This window comes from Pan troglodytes, chromosome 2 (genome assembly GCF_028858775.2).
Source record: "Pan troglodytes isolate AG18354 chromosome 2, NHGRI_mPanTro3-v2.0_pri, whole genome shotgun sequence".
Lineage (NCBI taxonomy): Eukaryota > Metazoa > Chordata > Mammalia > Primates > Hominidae > Pan > Pan troglodytes.
Window position 1 is genome coordinate 61840974 of NC_086015.1, and position 24519 is coordinate 61865492.

General features: G+C 38.0%; 1 protein-coding gene across 47 annotated transcripts in view; it reads left to right on the plus strand.

Moving 5' to 3' along the window:
- Positions 1–24519, plus strand: part of SLMAP (sarcolemma associated protein) — a 172465-nt gene that overhangs the window by 65789 nt on the left and 82157 nt on the right. For 28 of the 47 annotated variants that reach the window (XM_001173848.8, XM_054680702.2, XM_009445704.5 and 25 more), the window contains 2 exons: positions 8990–9137; positions 18911–18983. In XM_001173848.8, the coding sequence (XP_001173848.1) occupies positions 8990–9137; positions 18911–18983 (221 nt within the window). Of the gene's footprint in view, positions 1–8989; positions 9144–18910; positions 18984–24519 lie in introns of all 47 variants that reach the window. The other 19 variants (XM_009445705.5, XM_009445703.5, XM_063805914.1 and 16 more) reach the window with 1 other exon arrangement.

A 24519-nucleotide genomic window follows, 5' to 3' on the forward strand; every position in this document is an offset into this window, starting at 1 on the left:
AAAAAGGTAGAGTAGGAATCTCTGAATTGATTCCTCCACCGGAAGAACTATTGAGCTCGCATGAACTGTCTGAAGCAACTATTTTGGAACTCTGGAGTCTAGTAGAACATTTGCAGCATCCAAGGGAGTACTTGATGAGGAAAGAGGCTGGTAAGTTTCAAAGAATTTCATTGTTTTGGTGTTTGGCATAGTAGCTACCATCTCCCATCCCTCAATCCTGTAGCAGCCAGGTGATGGTTGCCTGTGTTCCTGGTATGACTTGCTGGTCCCCAGGTGGGCATTTGGGACCTTTAAAAATTGGGATTGTGTATTATGATTGCTATTTTTAATTGCTGAGGTGCCAGCTGTTTCAACCCCCACAAGCTGAAATGACTTACTTGGCATTAGCCATTTAAGATTTAAAGAGACAGAACATTCCCTCGAACTCCTTTTCTTATTGGATCCAGGCATTTAAGGAAATCTGTGTTAGGTCACTGGATGACTGCAGAGATAACAGAGACTTCAGTGACCACATATGGCAGGGAGTATAATCCTTGCAAAGAATAGGTTGGAAAATTCACTTAAACAAGTGGCTGGCTGCCACCCTCATCAAGTAACAACAGCAGTCCTGGGGAGAGAAGGGAGCCTGATTTCCAGAGTTACCACATTACAGTTTTCAAAATATCCAGAAAAAATTAAAAAGCATACAAGAAAGAGGAAAGTATGGCCCATTGCTGGGGGGAAAAATGGACAGAAACCATCCTTGGGGAAATGCGGACATTGGACTTATCAGACAAAAACTTTATCTTTTTTTTTCTGATTTGGGTAATTTATTTTTTTCTTTTTCTTTTTCTTTTATTATACTTTTAAGTTTTAGGGTACATGTGCACAACGTGCAGGTTTGTTACATATATATACATGTGCCATGTTGGTGTGCTGCACCCATTAACTCGTCATTTAACATTAGGTATATCTCCTAATGCTATCCCTCCCCCCTCCCACCACCCTACAACAGTCCCCGGTGTGTGATGTTCCCCTTCCTGTGTCCATGTGTTCTCATTGTTCAATTCCCACCTATGAGTGAGAACATGTGGTGTTTGGTTTTTTGTCCTTGTGATAGTTTGCTGAGAATGATGGTTTCCAGCTTCATCCATGTCCCTACAAAGGACATGAACTCATCATTTTTTATGGCTGCATAGTATTCCATGGTATATATGTGCCACATTTTCTTAATCCAGTCTATCATTGTTGGACATATGGGTTGGTTCCAAGTCTTTGCTATTGTGAATAGTGCCGCAGTAAACATACGTGTGCATGTGTCTTTATAGCAGCATGATTTATAATCCTTTGGGTATATACCCAGTAATGGGATGGCTGGGTCAAATGGTATTTCTAGTTCTAGATCCCTGAGGAATCGCCACACTGACTTCCACAATGGTTGAACTAGTTTACAGTCCCACCAACAGTGTAAAAGTGCTCCTATTTCTCCACATCCTCTCCAGCACCTGTTGTTTCCTGACATTTTAATGATCGCCATTCTAACTGATGTGAGATGGTATCTCATTGTGGTTTTGATTTGCATTTCTCTGATGGTCAGTGATGATGAGCATTTTTTCATGTGTCTTTTGGCTGCATAAAAAAAACTTTATCTTAAATATACCCACAGAGGTGAAGGAAATCATGGTCAAAGAACTAAAGGAAATCAGGAAAACAATGTATCAATGGGAAACATAGTAGAGAGATGAAAATTATAAAAAATATAATTCAGTAGAGAGTTCAATGGCAGATTTGAACAGGCAGAAGAAAGAATAAGTAAACTTGAAGACAAAGCAATTGCAATTACTCTGTCTGAGGAGCAGAGAGAAAAATTTGAAGAGAAATGAACATACCCTAAGGGACTTATGAGAAGACATCAAGCTTACCAACATATGCATTGTGGTAATCCTAGAAGGAGAGAGAGAAAGGGACAGAAAAAATAGTCAGAGAAATAATGGCCGAAAAGAATTTTATGGTTTTAGCTTTTATATTTAACTCTTTAATTTATTTTGAGTTCATTTTTGTGTATGGTATGAGGCAGGGGTCCAACTTTACTTTTCTGCATGTGTCTCTCCAGTTTTCCCAGCATCATTTATTGAAGAGATGATTCTTTCCTCATTGAATGGACTTTGAAAATCACTAGGCTGTAGATGTTTGGATTTATTTCTGGACTCTAGGTTCTATTCCATTGATCTTTATATCTGTCCATATGCCAGTAACACAATGTTTTGATTACTGTACCTCTGTAGTAAGTTTTGAATTCAGGAAATATGCATCTTGCATCTTTGTTCTTCTTTCTCAGGATTATATTGCCTACTCAAGGTCCCTTGCAATTTCCATATGAATTTGAGGATTGACTTTTCCATTTCTGCAGAAAAGGTGGTCATTGGAATTTTGATAGGGATTGTGCCGGATCTGTGGATTGTTTTGGATAATATTGATACCTTCACAGTATTAAGACTTCCAGTCCATGAACATGGGGACATCTTTATATTTATTTAGACCATCTTTAATATCTTTCAGCAATATTTTACAGTTTTTAAATGTAAAAGTCTTTTACCTCCTCAGTTAAATTTATTCATAGGTATTTTATTCTTCTAGATGGAAATGGAATTGTCTTCTTAATTTCCTTTTTGAATTATTCATTGCTGGTATGTAGAAACACTGTTTTTTGTGTGTTAACCTTGTAAGCTGCAAATTTGCTGGATTTGTTTAACTCATAGTTTTCATGTGAATTCTATGGGGTTTTCTATATATAGGATCATGTCATCTGTGAATAAACATAGTTTACTTCGTCCTTTCCAATTTCAATGCCTTTTTTTTTTTTTTTAATTCTTTCTAGACAAGAAACTTCTAGTACAGTGTTGAACAGCAGTGGTGAAAGCCGGCATCCTTGTCTTGTTCTTGATCTCAATGGGGAATGCTTTCAGTCTTTTACTATTGAGTATTATGTTAGCTGTGGGTTTTTTATAAATGCCCTTTATCATGTTGAGGAAGTTCCCTTCTAACGTTAGCTTTCTGAGTGCTTTTATTGTGAAAAGATTTTATATTTCATCAAATGCCTTTTCTGCATTGAGATGATTGTGTGTTTTCTTTTTTTTTTTTTTTCATTTTCTACAAATGTGGGGCATTTAAACATTTTTATAGTATAAAATACCTTTTTAAAGTTGAACCACCTAGGGTAGATCCCACTTAACAAAGCAATGCCAGCCACTTTTACAGCTTGGATGAGTTCTGAGTTAGGCAAAACAAAGATGAAAGCCTTGCACCAGTTCTTCCTGTAGCCCCAGACAGGTGAAAATTAGACAAAATAATTTGTGATTAAGGTCTGCTCTGCTCCCTCTGGAACTAGGTACCAGGGTGTCCCACGCTGGGAATGCAGGCTGATGTCTCCAAGACTTATTTTGTGCTGGAGAGGGGGATGGGACTAGGGTAAGTAATGCCACAAAGCTTTCCTATATTTTAATTGCCTTTTTCTTGATTCAGCGTTTACTTGGGTGCTGTAAACCTTTGACTGTTTTCGAGACTTTTAACAAAGTTGGTTCTGATAGTTTCTGCTTGTTTTTCAGTGTTTCTATGGGGAGCTTGGAGCTGCCTACTCTGGCATTTTGCTGATGTCACTTTCTTCATTCTTTATGGTTTTAAAAAATTTTACCCTTTTTAAAACCTTTTATTTACTCTAAGGCATTATTTGTTATATTTAATCACTCTTGTGAGCCTTCTAATTTGTATTCATTTCTAAAATGAATTTTTCCTTTTACTTCTATTCTTTTGAGTTATTTCACCTTTTCTTGAGTTGTATAATTGTGATTTATTTTGCTCTTTCATGTCTTGAATTATTTTTCTAATGTCTTTTAGCTTGTTTTGAAATAGAAGTTTACAGTTTTGATCTCTTCCCAAGGTCTGTTTTTCATTATCTGTAAAGATACTATTCTGCTCCTTATTCTCTTTTTTCTTAAAATAACTGTATGGATATGACCTTGATACATTTCTGTTGCTAATTTTTATATGAAATTGGTTTTCCTGAACTTTAAAAAGGGGTCATGGTTCAGGATAACTTTTCTAATTCACAGAGCTCCCTCTTCTGTTGTTTTTGTAAAATGTTTAAAAATATGGTGGCTTCCTTTCCCCTTCTCCACTTTTATCTGAACCTTTTCTTTCCTTGTCTCTATTGTCCCTGTTCTGCTTAATTTTGGTTCCACTCCCAGCAGTTTTCCCTCAGTTTGGAGCCCATTCCTGGAAGGTAGCTTTGGTTGGTAGGTTGGTTTTAAGAATTTATATGGCTCAGACTGTTCCAGCCTTTTTAGGAACTTACCCTGCACTCACTTGTTATTGGATTGAGCCACACCATTCCCATTTCCAGCTTTTCTTCAGTTGGCCTCCATACTGTCCAGTGAACACCTAATAGCTATTTTGGTGTTGTCCTCAAGTCCCCCAAATGCCCCCTTTGTTTCCTTACATATCCTTCTGCACAGATGCTGATTCCATGCAGGTCTTGTGGCTTTTGGTGGTCTTCCCCACTCTTATTTTGGGGTTTGTGTGGGTACTGTGTCACCTACTTTTGTTACAAATGTTTCCTATGGGATTTTGGTTTTGCTATCTTAGTCACTCTGATTTTAGGTGGTGATTCAAGGAGATTAAAAATTTTTGTTGCAGTATCTGCTATCTACCTCGAATCCATTCTGCATTCATATCTTAAGAACTCCCCTATATGGACTTAGAGTTTGTGGCCCCTGGCCTGTGGTGTGTCTACTATATTTGTGCTTTGTTCTGAAGCTTTAGTTCAAATGTTATTAATCTGTTGGTGTTTGGATATTGCAAAACCTATCAATGTAGAAAGAGTTAAAAAGAATCAGTGTATCATTATAATGGAAATGAAAATATTTACAGATTGTAGCAAAGTTGAAAGTGATGCAAAATGTATGTATTTATGGAATGAATTCATCTACAGCAGGAACTTTCTGAAGGTCAAAGAGCAAATTGTGCAACCTGTGAAGTGCTGTTCCTGTGTCATTGAAGTTAATCAGCAAGAGACAAGGAAAAGTGACTGATGAGACAGGGGTAAACCTTTCAATTCAAGGATCACCATCAATGCCTGATTGTTGGGAACTTAAAGTTTATTCAGGGAAAGCAAGGAGTTGATCAAAGAATTAAAACCTTAAAACAATGAAAGTGCTGCTGTTGAACTTTCACCTTAAGCCACACAGGGTTTTTAAATTCAGAGCTCCTTACTCACCTGCTCAACATCAAAGTGAATGTCTGGTGGCTAATGCAAATACTAGAGCTGCTAGGACATTCCTTAGGCTACTGGGAAAGAAAGATAGTTAAGACTTCAGCAGATTCTTTATTTCTTTTTTAATGTGGTCAAAACTTCTTTTAAGAGGAGAGAATAAAAGCCTGATAGAAGAAGGTTTATCAGCATAGAGGAGAAGGATATTTCTGGTTTGAATTTGACAAAGGATCAAGTAATATATCTACTTGCTGGAAATGTACCCAGGGACTATAAGCATACTCCCTTTCTAGGCCCTTGCAAACAGTTTAACATTTATTTATTTATGAGACAGAGTCTCACTCTATTGCCCAGGCTGAAGTGTGCAGTGGCACGATCTTAGCTCACAGCAACCTCTGCCACCTAGATTCAAGCAATTCTCCTGTCTCAGCCCCTCACTGCCGCCGAGTAGCTGGGATAACAGGCGTGCACCACCATGCCCAGCTAATTTTTTGTGTTTTTAGTAGAGATGGGGTTTCACCATGTTGGCCAGGGTGGTCTCAAACTCCTGACCTCAGGTGATCCACCCGCTTTGGCCTCCCAAAGTGCTGGGATTACAAACGTAGGCCATCATGCCCAGCCTAGTTTAACATTTTTATACCTTAGAAACCTAACCTGATAGTAAATAGAATAACTTCTATACATAATGTAGACTGATTAATGGTAAATTGTTTTACAGGAGGTACAGAATCTTTTTTTTTATATATCAATCTTTCAAAACAGCCAAGGGCAAAAGGTTAAATTATATAAATGAAAATATTTCTGTAGAGAACTAAACTAATGTGCTGTAGCTGTATACAAGTACAGAGAACCGTTAGGGGGATGAATAGAAGTTAGTGTAACTGAAAAGGATGCAGAAGGAAAAGAGTGGGAGTGATTGAGTTGTGAGGGAACCAGGACCAGATCCTGTAGGGCTACAATGGTAAGGACTTTGGATTTTATTCTAAGGTGTTTGAAAGCCATTAGCAGGTTGAAAGCAGAAGAAGAATGAGCAACTAATATAAATTATATGTTCAAGCTAAACGGAGGCCAAAGGTACCATGGTATGCTTTGGACGGTAATATAGACATGTCAGAATGAAAAGAACCTGGGTTGATATTGATGTAAGAAAAAAAATTTTTTTTGAGACAGGAGTTCATGCTGTTGCTCAGGCTGGAGTATAGTGGCATGATTATGGCTCACTGCAGCCTCAACCTCCCAGGGCTCAAGCCATCCTCCCAGCTCAACCTCCCGAGTAGTTGGGACTACAGGCCTGCACCACCATGCCCAGCTGATTTTTTGTATTTTTTTGTAGGGATGGGGTCTCACTTTGTTGCCCAGGCTGGTCTTGAACTCCTGGGCTCAAGTGATTCTCCCACCTTGGCCTCCCGAAGTGCTGAGATTACAGACATGAGCCACTGTGTCTGGGCCCTGATGTAAAACCTTTTAAATTTGAAAATATGTTGTGGTTTTAGAGTTATATAGAAGCTACAAACATGAGGTGTTGATATACATACATAAGTTGTATATATATGTACATATATTCCTTTTTGTTTTTCAACAGTGTTGTTAAACAGTAATGAACCTTTTTTCATGTATTCTTTATTTTTATTCTGTTCCATTTTATGTTTTTTTAAAAAATGCTAGTTGCAACTCACTAAATTGGCTTAGTAACCCACTAATGTATCAGAACTTGAAGTTTGAAAACCACTGTAAATATCATATAATCCCCTTATTTAACTTGCCCAGGCACATATTACTAAAAATAACCTGACCAGAATCCAGACATTACCACATTTCCCAAGAATATATTTATTTAAAAAAAAAACTCTCTTATACAATGTAACATTAAGTTCCAGTGTAGAAAAAATTTTGAGGGTAAATATTCCTACTTGAAAGTATTGTCTGTCCTTATCTCCCTGGGTGAAATGTTAAGTCCTGTAAGTTTCAAATGTATTTAAAATATCAACACAATTTTCTAATTAATGGTCTGTAATTAGATATACAAACTGCTAATCAAAGTAACAGTTGGTCTATTTTGAATTATAAACAGAGAATAAGTCATTTATAGACAGCCTAGTGGCCTTTATATTGTCAGCTACCAATTAATGAAATGAAATGTAATTTGAACATTTTCTGCAGATTGCTTCTTAGTCTTTAGTTGTATTTAATTTTGGAAGAGAGCTGTGGGAGGGGTGAAGGATAAATGAAACATAAAGGTTGTGTCCCCTGTGAAGTAATGAGGAAAAATGGCCCTTTTAATTTTCTTATTTGAACTCTTGCTTCTGTGTTCCCCAGTTCTGTGACTTTTGAAAGATACTTAATATACCTGCATCTCACTTTTTTCCTTTATAAATGAAAGTAATAATATCTTTTTTTGTTTGTTTGTTTGTTTTTGAGATGGAGTCTCGCTCTGTTGTCCAGGCTGGAGTGCAGGGGCACGATCTTGGCTCACTGCAACCTCTGCCTCCCAGGTTCAGGTGATTCTCCTGCCTCAGCCTCCCAAGTAGCTGGGATTACAGGCACGTGCCACCACACCACCATACACCACCATGTTGGCGAGGCTGGTCTCGAACCTCTGACCTCAAGTGATCTGCCCGCCTCAGCCTCCCAAAGTTCTGGGATTACAGGCGTGAGCCACCACACCTGGCCTAAAATAGTAATATCTTTATCATAGCTTTAATGTTAAATGAGGGCCTGATGGCAAAAGTATATTTTGATATATAGTGTATTAGGTGTCTTTTTACCTTTCTTCCTTAGGAAGAAATTCAGCGAAAATGTGTTACTAAAATAAGTAGGGCTGAAGAGTGTGGAAAAATCGAAAAAGAAAGGTACATCTTTTTTTACTGGTGGTTCTCTTCCTAGTAAGTCTATTGTGTGTGATCCCAGTTGTGCTGAAATTTTTAAGGATTTGTAAGTGATAAATAGGTAGGCTTCTTGTGCCTCCTGCTATCCTTTCTGTTTTTAAAGAGGGAGGGTTACCCAAGTGATGAGAAGCAAATTTGGACAACCATCACCACTAATTTTAGAATATTTTCATCACCTCAGAAAGAAACCTTATACCCATCCCATTCCTACCTGCCACTTCAGCCTTTTGTAAGCACTCATGTACTTTTTGTCTGTATAGCTTTGCCTATTCTGGATGTTTCATATAAAATGAATCATTATAATACATCGGTCTTTTGTGACTGACTTCTTTTACTTCACATAATGTTTTAAACGTTCATTCATGTTATAGCATGTTATCAATACTTCACCCCTTTATTGCCAAATAATATTCAGTTATATGAATGTCTACCACATTTGTTTATTCATTTATCAGTTGATGGATAGTTGGATTATTTTCCCTTTTTGGCTATTACGAATAATGCCAACATTCGTGTAGAAGTTTTTATGAGAACATGTTTTTAGTTCTCTTGGATGTATACCTAGGAGTGGAATTGCTGGGTTGTATACTAACTTTATGTTTAACATTTTGAGGACCTGACAAACTCTTTTTCCAAAGAGGTTGTACTGTTTTATGTAGCTGAATTTTAAATCACCTAGTTTTCAGATTCTAATTTCATATATATTAAAGGAGAACCTTAGCTGAAATGAGTGGTTTGAATTAATAGGGGAAAAATTCACGTGCAATGGTTGGCAAAGCTGGAAGCATTTTTTTAAAAAGTACATTTGGAATTATTACTATTAATATTTGGCCCTTTTTTGTTTTTGTTTTTTTTGCAGTTTTATCTTCAAGACACTAAAAGTAGTAATGGTACTTTTATAAATAGCCAGAGATTGAGTCGAGGCTCTGAAGAAAGTCCACCATGTGAAATTCTTTCCGGTGACATTATCCAGTTTGGAGTAGACGTGACAGAGAATACACGGAAAGGTACGGGTATGGATCACTTTTTTTATTACTTGTCTTTTAAAGGTTATTTAATTTTTTATTCTCTTACTTGACATGAAACATTACATGCTTGTGAAAGCGATTTAAATACAGCATTATATACAGTGAAAAGTTAAAAGTCTCATACTTTCCGTATTGCTCTTCTAAAATTTTAAATTCTGAAGTGTTATTTAGTAATTTATATTCTTCATCACAGTCAGGGACCAGTCAGCTGCAATGACAGCATACCCCACCAAGACAAGCTTAAATCACAGGATATTTATTATTGATGATGAGACTTAATGAGAGATCTGGAGGCAGATAGGTTCATTTGTTCAGTTGACTCAATGAGATCATCAGGGATCCAGGGTCTTACTGTCTTCCTGTTCTACTGTCTTAAACATTTTAGTTTCTCATGCTTTTGGTTGTTGCTTCATGGTCATAAGATGATGGCTGCAAGCCCCAGCCATCATTTTCCTCACACCAGTATCCTAGGCAAAAAGGATGAGGCGGGGATAAAATGCCTTCTTGTGTGGCTCTCTTCTTATGTTGAAAGAACAATCTTTTGCAGAATCCTCCCAGCAGATTTCTCCTTAGGTCTCACTGGCCACATGGGTAGATCGCATACATAGTTACCTGCAGATACAAAGAAGTCTGGTGAAGTTACTTAATCTCGTGAAAGGGAGCAAGAAGATCTATGATTGACATAGATCAGTTTTGATTTATTCCTTCAGGTTGTGTGTACATTGTTACCCCAAACAAAATTAGAGCTCTCTTAGCAAGAAAGAAGATGGAAAGGTAGTAGAGGTAGGCAGCTAATAGTAGCTATCACAAGTATAAAATAAAATTTAATGTCTCACGATTTTTGAAATTGAAAGTTCTTTAGCTAAATAAATGTAGATTGATCTTTGTTTTTACAATTCAGAAGCTTCCTGCCTCTACCTAGTTCACTGTCTTCTTTATGACCATGAAATTATATAGCTAAATCATAAAACTAAATGGATAAAAACCATAAGTGTTTAGTTCCACTTCATTAGTTTAATATGGATAGTGCAACCATTTGGCAAGTTTTTCCTTTCATTTGTCTGAACATACGCTGATCTGGTGATACTGGTCAGAATTTTGCATAGTAGAGATGGTGATGGTGGTGATGATGATAATGCTGATGATGCTGGTGTGTGTGTGTTCATATGCATATTTATGCATATACTTTCACTGGTATTGCAACAGCAGTATTATTTTTAATGGGTTTTTTTGGCCTCCTCAGAAAGTTAGGTTTTGATATTTGAATTTGGGCAGGGCCAACATCTTAGGAATTTCCATTTACAATTGTAAACCAAAAAAGAAAGGTTTGTATTTTGGTAAAGAATATTGACACTTCTTACTAAGAGAATTCAACTTTTATATGACCATACTGGGAACAGCTGCATTAGACACTCCTATATCTGCTGTTGCCATATCACACCTACAAGTCATTCAGCAAACAGTAAACCGAGCTCATTAAATGGAACCCCGACTGCGAGTAACCCATAGAGAAAAAGAGAATTTGATTACATTGTCTTTCTCTCCAAGGAATGTCTGTTTTCTTGGCTTGCATTTCCTAAAGGGAATTATTAGGTGTTGATTGATAAAAAGGATGAGGTAATGAAATACATTTAGAGAATACTTAGGTAAGATAAGCAGGACTTCTTGGAGCTTTTAATATGCTAACATATATGCAGATTTCCAAGGAGGTGGCCATTATAGAATGCAACTCTTTCCAAACTCCTTTCCACTGTTTTTTCCCATCTATCTGTGAGGGTCTATCTGTGAGGGATACTCTTTAGAAAATGCTATAGAAAGCTAAGAAGATGACCCTGAGATTCAAGGTTCCTCTTAGTATAATCTTATTTTAGTAACATTAGTTTTTTTTTTTTTTTTTTTTTTTTTGAGAAGGAGTCTCACTCTGTTGCCAGGCTGGAGTGCAGTGGCACCATCTCCAGTCACTGCAACCTGTCTCCCGGGCTCAAGTGATTCTCCTGCCTCAGCCTCTCGAGTAGCTGGGACTACAGGTGCATGCCACCATGCCCAGCTAATTTTTGTATTTCTAGTAGAGATGGGGTTTCACCATGTTGGCCAGGATGGTCTCGTTCTCTTGACCTCGTGATCTGCCCATCTCAGCCTCCCAAAGTGCTGGGATTACAGGCTAAGCCATCACGCCTGGCCAGTAACATTAGATTTTTACAGTCTTCTGGGAAATTTGATTTATCTTTTATGCTAACTTTAAGGAGATTAGATTTTTTAAAAAAAACTTGCATCATTTAAAATGTTTCTTTTGGTACTTACTGGCTTCAAAAAGTTGACTTATGTTAAGCACGGGCTCTTGGGATACAGCTGTGTCACCAGTTGAGTACTACCTGTTTAAGGACATACCAGAAAAAAAGTATTGATTTTTATCCTATGCTAAACAGTGCTGTGATAACTTTTGTATCACTTGGAGAATGCTCCTGAAATTATGCAACACTACTAGATAACCCCTGCATCAAAGAGGAAATCAAAAGGGAAATTTCACACTGTATTGAAAAGAGAGGAGACTTTTATGCCAAAATACAGTAAGTCTTTTAGTCAGATAAAATTAATAATCTTAAATTCCATTCATGTTAAAGAAGAAAGACAATTAAGAAATCTGACACTAATCAGAAGAAATTAGAAAACGAATAAGTAAAAGAATCTGAAAAGGAGAAATAAAAGCAGAAATTAATGAAACAAAAAATTCTACAAGGGATAAACAAACCCAAATGCTGGTTCTTTTATTAATAAAAAGAAAACAAACAGTGAACAAGGTAATTAATAAACCGTAATGCATTAAGTTAAAAATACTAGCGAAAATATACAAGATGAGAAATGAGAAAGGAGAAATAAAACACAAATACAGGATATACTACAAGAATAATAAGAGAATCTTATATGGCTATCTATGGCAAAGAGAAAAGAAAAAATTAGAGTAAATTGATGTTTTCCTAGCAAAATTATCTCAAGAAGTGGAAAAAATTGATTAATTGATTGTTTTTGAAAGAGACTAAAAAGTTATTAAAGATTCACCTTTGAAAAGACACCAGAAACAGAGGGATTTACAGCTGAATTTGATCTTATTTTAAAAAACAGATAAACCCTGTGTTATTTAAGTAATTCCAAACATAAAGATGGAAAGCTTTCAGAATCCTTTAAAGAACCTAGCATATCATTAATGTGAAAATCTGATAAAGATATAGATACAAAAAAGAAAACTATAATTAATTTTATTTATAACAATAGATGAAAAATTTCAATTAAGATACTAGGCCAGGGCTTGGCATAGTGGCTCATGCCTGTAATCCTAGCACTTTGGGAGTCTGAGGCAGGTGGATTGCTTGAGCCAAGTAGGTTGATACCAGCCTGGGCAACATGGTGAAACCCCATCTCTACCAAAAATGCAAGAATCAGCTGGGCGTGGTGGTGCACGCCTGTAGTCCCAGCTACTCGGGAGACTGAAGTGGGAAGATGGCTTGAGCCTGGGAGGCAGAGATTGCAGTGAGCCATGACCGCACCACTGCACTCCAGCCTGAGCAACAGAGCCAGACCCTGTCTCAAAAAAAAAAAAAAAAAAAAAAAATGCTATTAGGCCAGACACAGTGGCTCCCACCTGTAATCCCAGCACTTTGGGAGGCTGAAGTAGGAGGAGCCCTTGAGCCCAGGAGTTCAAACCAGCCTGGGCAACATAGGGAGACACTGTCTCTACCCGCTCCCCTGCCCCCAAATTTTTTTTAATTAGCTGTGGGCATGGCAGCTTGCACTTGTCTCAGCTACTCCAGAGGCTGAGGTGGGAGGATCGCTTCACTTGAGCCCAGGAAGTTGAGGCTGCAGTGAGCCCTGTTCATGCCATTGCACTCCAGCCTTGTCTCTAAAAACAAAAGATATTAACAAATTAAATTCAGAAATAAAGCTAGAATAAACAACAAAGTAGGATTTATTCCAGAAATGCCAAGATGAGTCAGTATCAGGCAGTCTATCAACATAATCCACAGACTAAAGTAGAAAGACCATGTAACTGTATAATCAGTAGTTGTGTCGCTGAATAACCAGAGATACTGAAAAGGCATTTGATCAAATTTAGAAGTTACCCCTAATAAAAATTCTAAATAAATAGGATGAAAAGAAAACTAAGTAAAATAAAAATGTTAAGTAAAATAGAATAAAAAATAGCAAAATACTATACAGCTATGAAAATGTATGGACTAAATTTGCATATATAAACAAGATAAATCTCAAACTTTATCTCAAGCAAACTGTCGAAGGATTTGTATAGTGTAACCATTTACAGAAAGCATGAATGCCTGCAAAACAATACTATATAGTGCTTTTGAATACACTTATAATAAAGTACATTTGTATACATGTGAATGATAAATAGGACTTATGAAAGGATGTTTTTGGCATCAGTGTGTATCATACTAAAAACAATGGAAGCATAATTTTAAAACTCCCCATTTGACAGGTATTAAAAAGAAAAATTATATTAATTGCAGGGATTTCTATAAGATATAATGTTGAGTAAAGAAAGAATCAGTTGTTTTTAATAATTTCATTATTTAAAATAGTCTCACCAATCCCTATAAATACCTATATGTTAGACATATATATCTCTAGATCTTTAATGTGAGTCATCCAGGAGTGTGGGTGGGAGGGAAGAAGGAATAGAGGAGAAGAGGGAGCCAAATTAAAAGGGAGAGGTTACTAGAACTACAATTAAAAAATCACCCAGTATGTAGCACATTTATGTATTTATATAAACTAATTTGTGTATATGTTAAAAATTTTCAGAAAAAGAATATGTATAATATGTAAGATTGTATGTGTGTGTATCAGGATTTTGTTAAAAAGGTAACATGAGCCTAATGCCACTGAACATATCGGTTCATATTAGTGTCATTTCTGTTCTTAGCAATCCAAAACAATCTGTTTTTTAAATTTTTTTAATTTATAGAGATGGGGCCTCACTGTGTTACCCAGGCTGGTCTCGAACTCCTGGCCTCAAGTGATCCTCCTGCCTCAGTCTCCCAAAGTGGTGGGATTAAAGGCTTGAGCCACTGGACCCCACCAACAATCTGATTTTGATGTTTGGCATTCTTTGTGTATGGCTTCAAGGAGAAAACTCAATGGTCAGGCATGTACACATAAGCTGCTCTATACTGATAAAATATTATTGTAAACAAAGAGCTGACATTCTAATAGATTTTTTAAAAGAAAGGAAGAAAGTGAGAAAGCCAAGGTTTACCAACCTAACCACTGGCCACTCCTCTTTTCCTGGACCCACAAACTGCTTAAAGAATGAGTTTTCTGGGTCACACATTATTACAGTAACCCTCTCTTGCAAAGCTTGGGGCCAGTTAGTTCTGTGAACACATGTAACTTCAGTCAGCTTATTACTTCAGGCCTTCATCACCAATATCTTTTTCTTAGTTAAGCTCCTGTGAACAAAGGGCCTATAAAGAGCAAAGTCAATGGTGTATCTTCCTTTGGCATTGTGCTTCAACTGCACTGAATTACTTTTACTCCCCCTAATAGACATGGCCTTCAAGCCCTTGCACATGCTTTTTCCTATGCCTAGAAACCTTTCTTGATCCTCAGGGCTGGACAAGGTGCCCACTCCATGCCCCTGTTGTACCCTGTACTCATCCCTTTTATGTGTTTACTGCCCTCACTAAACTGTAAGCTGTGCAACTATAGGAAGTGTGTCTGTCTTCACTGTAGAATCTCCACACACAACCTGGAACATATTGGTTGAGTAAATTTGAGAATGTCCCATTAATCTTCATCTATCTTTTGTTTGTTTGTTTGTTTGTTTTTTGAGACAAGGTCTCACTCTGTTGGCCAGGCTGGAGTGCAGTGGCACGATTTCGGTTCACTGCGAGCTCTGCCTCCTGGGTTCTTGCCATTCTCCTGCCTCAGCCTCCCTAGTAGCTGGGACTACAGGCACCCACGACCACGTCCGGCTAATTTTTTTGTATTTTTAGTAGAGACAGGGTTTCACTATGTTAACCAGGATGGTCTCTCTCTCCTGACCTCGTGATCTGCCTACCTCGGCCTCCCAAAGTACTGGGATTACAGGCGTGAGCCACTGTGCCTGGCCCCTAAATCTCTTTTAAACCAAGCATTTCCCAAACTCATCAGACCCTCAGATCCTTTTTTGTAACACTTGCTAGCATTTTGGGAAATGCTGCTATGTGTAGTTGATTAATATAAGTATTAGAACAAAATATTTTCATCAGGTTGCTTTAATTACTTGCCTGTTGCAAATCAAAAGGATAACATGTCTATGCATGTGTGTATCTGGTTGTCATGAGAATCACATTAAAGGCATCGTTGACTGGACTAAATTATGAGCTTAGTCAGACGTGGGTTATTTTTGTTTTTGTTTTTTAAATTGCCTTCAACTGTGCAGCAACTCTGTACTGCCCAGTCAATATTAGCCCTTGGTTCATCTCATAGATTTGCGCATCAGCTCATTTGCTGAACTTTCAGGGTAATGTGTCTGAACAACAGAATTACTGATGTTGTATATCACAGGTTGTCACCTCTGGAACTAGTTTTATTCTATAACTTGTTCTACCTATTTTTCTTTTTTAAAAAAACAACTTTCTACCAAATTAAAGTGTAGGTATTGCTGGATCTTCATGTTGTATTATGCTCCTGTATTTATTATAGGCTATTTATAGTGAATGTCTTGAGGAGCCATCCTCTAGAAACTCATTTATCATAAGAGAGAGAAATCTATCTCTTCTGTCTTTTGCCTGGGAAAGGAGAAAGCTAGGTGGTTCCTACAAATAGAGATGAACCCTAATGTCTTAAAAGCAAGAAACATCTTTGCACAGGAGTAATGGGAGCTATAAAATACTAAGCAGGCATGTTCCTCAACATCTTCAGTAAAATGCTTTCTGTACCAGATGACTCTGCTAAGTACACAGGTTTTTAAACTGAGAAGCAGATAATCCTTGATGCCCTCAAAGAGTTGAATCTAATTGGTGAGACAACAGTTTCTGTAAATCGTAAATATTCACAATGCAATGTGCTTAATGTTTTAAGAAATAGATATAGGAGGCTCTGGGGACATCTTACCCAGATACTGAGCTTTGGTGAAGGAATTAGAAAATCTGAGCCTGGAGACTAAGTAGCACATGGTCATGCAGGCGAGAGGATAAAAACATTGCTTACAGAAGGGACAGCCTGTGTAAAAGGCATGGGGCTGTGAAAGGTAAAGTGCTTGGAGATCGCAGGTAGCTTGGCTTTGTATAGGATATCCTTCGTAGCAGGATAGAGGATGAGGTCAGACAGGAATGAAGAAGCCCAGTGGTTCATGGCCATGGTTATTGTGCTGGGCAGAGTTTAGAAGACTGCCAATAGATGGTTCTGTTTTTTATTGTTGTTTGTTTGTTTGTGTTTTTGAGACAGGGTCTTGCCCAGCTGGAGTGCAGTGGTGTGATCATGGGTCACTGTAGCCTCGAACTCCCAGGCTCAAGCGATCTCCCAGCCTTAGCCTCCTGAGTAGCTGGGTACAGGTGTGCACCACCCCCACCCTGCTAATTTTAAAATTTTTTGTAGAGAGTGGGTCTCACTATGTTGCCCAAGCTGAACTCAAGTGATCCCCCCACCTCAGCCTCCCACAGCACTGGGATTAGGGGTGTGAGCCACTGTGCCCTGCCAATAGATGGTTCTTGATCTGTGTTAGCACTTTTTATATAATCAATTGGTAATGAAAATCAATACTGAATGCATGGTGTTAAATTCCTTAATTTTAATGTGCATTTCCAGATGACAGTCATATTACTTCATGTTTATAATATCATCTTGATGATTTGTCGGCCTGATCATTTAATATCCCCAAATGCATTAGCTCTATTTTTTTTTTTTTTTTTTTTTTGAGATGGAGTCTCGCTCTGTCACCCAGGCTGGAGTGCAGTGGCATGGTCTCGGCTCACTGCAACTTTCGCCTCCCAGGTTCAAGCAGTTCTGCTGGCCTCAGCCTCCCGAGTAGCTGGGATTGCAGGCACCTGCCACCACACCGGCTATTTCTTTTTTTTTCTGGGATGGAGTCTCACTCTGTCGCCCAGGCTGGAGTGCAGTGGCGCGATCTTGGCTCACTGCAACCTCTGCCTCCCAGGCTCAAGCGATTCTCCCACCTCAGCCTCCTGAGTAGCTGGGATTACAGGCACCAACCATCATGTTGAGCAGGCTGGTCTTGAACTCCTGACCTCAGGTGATCTGCCTCGGCCTCCCAAGGTGCTAGGATTACAGGCGTAAGCCACCATGCCTGGCCTAATTTTTGTATTTTTAGTAGAGGGGTTTTGCCATGTTGGCCAGGCTGGTCTCGAACTCCTGACCTCAGGTGATCTGCCCACCTCAGCCTACCAGAATGCTGGGATTATAGGCGTAAGCCACTGTGCCCAGCCTAAGTTTTATATTTTTAGTAGAGGGGTTTTGCCATGTTGGCCAATCTGGTCTCAAACTCCTGACCTCAGGTGATCCACCTGCCTCGGCCTCCCAAAGTGCTGGGATTACAGGCGTGAGCCACTGAGCCCGGCCTAATTTTTGTGTTTTTAGTAGAGAGGTTTCACCATGTTGGCCAGGCTGGTCTCAAACTCCTGACCTCAGGTGATCCATCCACTGTGGCCTCCCAAAGTACCGGGATTACAGGCGTGAGCCACCATGCCCGGCCAACATTAGCTCTATTCTTAAAATTCAGTTTTGTTGAGATATAATTTACGTATAACACAATTTTACATGTACAATTCAGTGAGTTTTGACAAATATATATGGTCTCATAACCACCACTCCCCTAATCGTGATGTAGTGTATTCTCATCAGCCTGCATTAGTTTTTAATCAGAGCTTAGTGAAATAAATAATTCTTTGAACTCTGGAAAATGTAATACAGTATTTGAAGAATAAAGAGAAATAAAAAACCATCAACCTTCAAGCCAGAAAACAATTTTTTAAAATTAAACCCACATATAGAGAAACTCTGTACAAGTGCTACTTTCAGGAGTTTTGTCTCTTAAAATCTTCAATAGGAAAAGGAGGAAGTAAGATGCAACAGTGAGAAGCTGTCTACAAAGGGACTGTACTGATGTCATTTTGGGGGTGGAGGAAGAAACAACTATCAAGAAAACAAAACAAAATTTTAAATATTGAAATGGAAACATGAGACACTAGCAAACAATTCTGATACTTAATAGCAGAGAATTGTCGAAGCAGTTTCACTTGTCTGAGGTCTTGGTTTTCTCACCCATAAAATGGGGGATTGAGTGGCATTTCTCAACTGTATTATGCAGAACTTTAGAGTTTTGTGAGGTGTGGTTAGGTGTGTAATAGGTTGGGGAAAGGAAGATTTGGAATAAGAACTATATTTTAAATTTGGGAATAGTCAGACCTTATGTTTGATACTGGCAGATGGGGAAAAGTGTATTTCCCCCTCACAATTTTATTTCCATATATTCAACTGACTTTTTATTGACTATTATTACAGAATTGGAGATTAAGACACTTTTCAAAATGATTCTATACTTATTTCTACCTTGAAATTGTGATTCATTATGGACAAGTTGAGTTTCTCCAGGGTAATAATGTCATTAAACCACTAGCTTTATTTTCTTTCTGAGAAATTGTTACTTTTAAGAATAAACTATGTTTACATATGAGAGGTGCGAAGTTTTATATTTTTAAACAATTATTTCATCCATATTATTTGTTTGTTTCAACCAGTTACCCATGGGTGTATTGTTTCCACAATAAAACTTTTTCTACCAGATGGTATGGAAGCCCGGCTCCGCTCAGAGTGAGTATAATTTAGTACTGTGAAGTTTTTGTGAAGTTTAGTACTGTAAAGAATTTAGTAATAATATTCTAGGTGATGGTGTACTGCTAATACCTGCTTCAGGACTATTTAAATAATGTTAGAAAATTGATTAGTACTTTTTGGAATATAATACACTTCAGTTTAAATTGCTTTTTTGCTTTAGTTACAATTCTAGTAAATAATAATGTATCAAAGGCAAAGATTATTTTGTTTCCAAATTTAATTTATATTTTGATGGATAATTAGTTGTTTTTCACAATGTTTCAAGTATATAAGTTACTGGTAAGTGATAGCTTCATTCCTTTTTATTTTCATTTAATATAGGACTTCTTAAACTGTGATCACTTCTGGTATTAATGCCAGTGTCACAATCTTACAAGACCTTGAGGATACCAATATAGTTGGTAGCTTATTTTGGTGGGAGGTTTTTGAAGATTTTTCCAATGTCCTATTTACTTTTTGTATGAAGGAGTGTAAAGGTCATTTAAAGGCCGACATTTGAAAGGGAAAATTACCCATAAAATCTAGATTTTTAAAAGCATATGTAAGTACATTTTGATCTTGGGGTTTTCAGAGATTATTATTATGAAGTGTTGAAGGGAGTTGAGCAATCTTTAAACTTAACATTTTTTATTTGTGGGAAAAGCCTTGAATATGCTAGAAGCTTGTTTTTATACCCAACATAATATTTTCCTGTCTTTCAAAAACAGAGACAGTGACCTGAGGGTAGGAGGTTAAGAGAAGCAATAAATTGAAGGAAAAGTAGAGCATTGAATAGGAAAGTGAGAAGGAAAGATTAAGCAGAGCGAGGCCCTCCCATTACTGTCTGTGCTTTCAGTAGAATCATTTATTTTATGCTTCTTAGAAGTCACATACTTTTCCTTGTTTGTTTACTTTTCAAGATATCTGAAGCAAAATAGCATAGGTTTTAAAACATTTTAATTCTTTTTTTCCTTTTTTTTTGTCCTTGGCATATGAAGTAATATCATAAATTTAAAACATTAATGTGTTTTCTATTTGCGATTACAGCTTAATTATTAAAATTAAAATAAACTTTCGGAAGTTTAATGTAACTTAGCTTTTAAGAGTCAAGAATTAAGGTTTTAGAAATGAGTAACTATTAATCAACTAATGATATATTGCTTCTTAAAGACCTTGATGTTTGTATTTGATAATGAGATTTTTCTTTCATGCAGTTTGAAAACTTTGAACAGTTACGTAAGGAATCATCTGTGTTCTCAGGTTCCATCTAGTAGAACTTGTAAATTTTTTCAAAGTCAGTTGGAATGTATTGTGTCTCTATCCTTTGTGTTTCTCTAATTCTTTTCATCTTTGCCCATTTTCTTATTGTTTGGCTTTTCTTATGTGGTTAAATACTAGTATCACTTAAATTTTTGCTGCCAATGTAGTTATACATAATCTAACTTTCTGGAGAAGATGAATTTTGAACAAGCAATTCTCCAGAGCTGGAGGAAGATCAGAATGGCCTTTAGAGTTGGGTAGTCCAGTTTAAAGTCTGACTCCACTTGTTCTGTGACTTGATCAGGCAACATTTTTCTCATTTGAAATATGAAGATGATGATAGTACCTATTTAACAGGAATTTTATGAGAATTAAACAAGATTTAGTACTTAAAGAACTTGGCATAGTACTTGGCATATAATAAGCACACAATAAACATTAGCTGTTTCTATTACTGTAAACTAATTTTTAAAAGCATTGAGATGCTTTTGGGTATGCCAGAAAGCCTAGAGTTTAAGTTCCATTGTGTACATAGCATTTATTGCTTTTAAGAACTTCAGAAGATAGTACTCAACAAGCTGACTTTTTTCCTTCCTTAATTTTTATTACACTGCACAAATAATTTTCCTTTTGTTTTGTTTTCTTTTTTCTTTCTTTCTTTTCCTTTTTTTTTGACAGCCTGGTTCTGTTGCCTAGGCTGGAGTGTAGTAATCTCGGCTCGCTGCAACTCCACCTCCCGGGTTCAAGCAATTCTTGTGCCTCAGCCTCCTGAGCAGCTGGGACTACAGGTGCACACCACCACGCCCAGCTAATTTTTTGTACTTTTAGTAGAGATGGGTTTTACCATGTTGCCCAGGCTGCTCTTGAACTCCCGAGCACAGGCAGTCCACCCACCTTGGTCTCCCAAAGTGCTGGGATTATAGGCCTGAGCCACCACGCCTGGCCAATAATTTTCTAATGATAAGAAACAGAGAGGCCCAGCCAATAATTGCCTGCCTGCCTGCCTGCCTGCCTGCCTTCCTGCCTTCCTTCCTTCCTTCCTTCCTTTTCTTTCTTTCTTTTTCTTTCTTTCTTTCTCTCCCTTTCTCTCTCTTTCTTTCTTTCTTTTCTTTCTTTTTTTTTTTTTTTGAGACAGAATCTCACTTTTGTCAACCAGGCTGGAGTGCGGTGGGATGATTTCGGCTCACTGCAGCCTCCACCTCCCAGGTTTAAGTGATTCTCCTACCTCAACCTCCCAAGTAGCTGGGATTACAGGTGCATACCACCATGCCCAGCTAATTTTTGTGTTTTCAGTAGAGATGGGGTTTCACTATATTGGCCGGGCTACCTCAAACTCCTGACCTCAGGTGATCTGCTCCCCTCAGCCTCCCAAAGTGCTGGGATTACAGGCATGAGCCACTGCACCTGGGCCAACCATTTTCTAATGATTAGAAACAGAGAGGCCTGGCGCAGGTGGCTCGTGCCTGTAATCCCAGCACTTTGGCACTGTGAGGCGGACAGATTGCCTGAGCTCAGGAGTTTGAGACTAGCCTGGGCAACAGGGCAAAACCCCGTCTCTACTAAAAATACAAAAAATTAGCCGGGCGTGGTGGTGAGCGCCTGTAGTCCCAGCTACTCAGGAGACTGAGACACGAGAACAGCTTGAACCCCGGAGGCAGAAGTTGCAGTGAGCCAAAATCAGACCACTTCACTTCAGGCTGGGTGACAGAGCGAGACTCTGTCTCCACACAAAAAAATTTTTTAAATTAAAAAAAAAAAAATTGCATATAATCCCACCACTCTAACACTAAGTAACTATTTTCATTTTCCACATTTCCTTGTTATGGTTTGTATATGCATATGAACTTTATTCATACTTCAGAATATACTTATATCCAGGGTAGTTTTTGTAAAATACAGATGTATATCACTTATGGAATGTGTTGCCGGATTTTTAGCCATTTGTTTATTAATGGGATTGTTATGAGAAGATTTTATACTTGGGTCACTAAGAAAGGTGAATTAAAAAAAATCCCTATTATACCATTTGTTTCTATTTAGACTTTTTTTTTTTTTTTTTTTTTTTGGAGATGGAGTCTTGCTCAGTTGCCCAGGCTGTAGTGCAGTGGTGTGATCTCGGCTCACTGCAACCTCCGCCTCCCAGGTTCAAGTGATTCTCCTGCTTCAGCCTCCCAGGTAGCTGGGATTACAGGTGCCCTCCACTACACCCGGCTAGTTTTTGTATTTTTAGTAGAAACAGGTTTCACCATGTTGGCCAGGCTGTTCCCAAACTCCTAACCTCAAATCATCTGGCATTTAGACATTCTTAAGTTCATTTCACTATATGTGCATATCTGCAGAGAAAAGGATATATACCCACAATGGTTATCTCTGAGTGCTGGTATTGAGTAATTTTTATGTATTTCCTCATGATTTACTTCACACATTTTCCATAATCAATATTTGTTATATTCAAGAAAAATAAATTATTGTTTAAAATGCCTATTTCAATGTTCTGGAGTAAACTTATACATAATTTTTAAAAAATCTTTACTAGGCACCAACTTTGTTAGGGCCTGCTGATGGGCTTTGGGGATATACAGGTGAATAGGTCATAGTTCCTGAGAACACAGATGTATAATCAAAGAAGGACAGTAAAGTTTATGTAGGCTCAATGAAGTCTGTATCATGGGTGCTCAGAAGGGAGGTGGGTGCTGGTAGTTAATATTCCATTTTATTCAGCATTTTAGTGTATTTGTGACTAGTTGAATTAGACCAGTTCTTACAGTGTTTGCAGTTATTAAGGTGGGAATAAAAAAATTTATTCCTATTTTTAACTCACGTCTCATCAGTTTTTCAGCAGCTTACATATGATTTATCAGTTCAAGCTAAGAACTTTACCCAGTCAACCTTCAAGCTAACCATTATAAGAATGGCCTCTAGGATGTGGAGTGATTAGCAGCTGGTAGAGGTCATGCGTGGTAGCCTTGCTTTGAGTCCCCTGTACTCACCCCCAACACACATAAACAGTATCTTACAGGGCCTTGTAAAATAGGGACTCCAGCTTCCTTAGCTGCTGTATTCTCATGAGAGTAATAGTAGTGATCAAGTCCATTTCCAAAGCACTGTTTTAAGCCCTTTATTCATATGAATACATTTAGTATCCCCAATAACTCCATGGAATTGGTTGTATGATTATCTCCCCCCCACCTTTTTTTTTTTGGAGATGGAGTCTTGCTCTATTTCCCAGACTGGAGTGCAGTGGCATGATCTCGGCTCACTGCAACCTCTGCCTCCCAGGTTCAAGCGATTCTCCCACCTCAGCCTCCCAAGTAGCTGGGACTACAGGCACATGCCACCACACCTGGCTGATTTTTGTATTATTAGTAGAGATGACGTTTCACTGTGTTGGCCAGGCTGGTCTCGAACTCCTGACCTCCTGATCCGCCCACCTTGGCCTCCCAAAGTCCTGGGATTACAGGTGTGAGCCACCGTGCCTGACTCGATTATCTCATTTTATGCATGAGGAAGCTGAGACCTATATTGATTAGGCAATTTGCCTTTCAGCTGGTGGGTAGAGCTAGATTTTGGACCCAGTATAATTTCTGAGCTGCTATACTACCTTTTTGTCAGCAGTAGTTATCAGGCCAACAAGGCAACTGGTGCCAATTAATGCCATCTATTTAATGTTTTGTTTTAAAGTGTTATGCTGAGTTCAGTTTCATACATACATCTAAGTTTTCAGTTAGTTTCTGAGGTGGCTGGGTAGAGAAGAGGAATAGTAGTGTTTTGATTAAAGTTGTTCTTCACTGGAACAAGTTTCCAAATTATAACCTTGCTTTCCAGAACTTTGCTTTTTAAGACTTTCTGTATAGAAATGTTTAATTTTAAAAGAACATAATTTACATATTTCAAAATTGAAAATGGATTTTTTTTTTTTTTTTTTTGAGACAGAGTCTCACTTTGTCACCCAGGCTGGAGTGCAGTGGCACAATCTTGGCTCACTGCAACCTCCACCTCCTGAGTTCAAGCGATTCTTATGCTTCAGCCTCCTGAGGAGCTGGGACTAATGGTGTGTGCCACCACGCCCAGCTAATTTTTTTATATTTTTAGTAGAGACAGGGTTTCATCATGTTGACCAGGCTGGTCTTGAACTCCAGACCTCAGGTGATCCTCCCGCCTCAGCCTCCCAAAGTGCTGGAATTACAGGCATGAGCCACCATGCCTAGCCGAAAATGGATAAAGAGTACTCCTTTTCTGTATAGAAATTCGTATAATCAAGTAATTCATCATA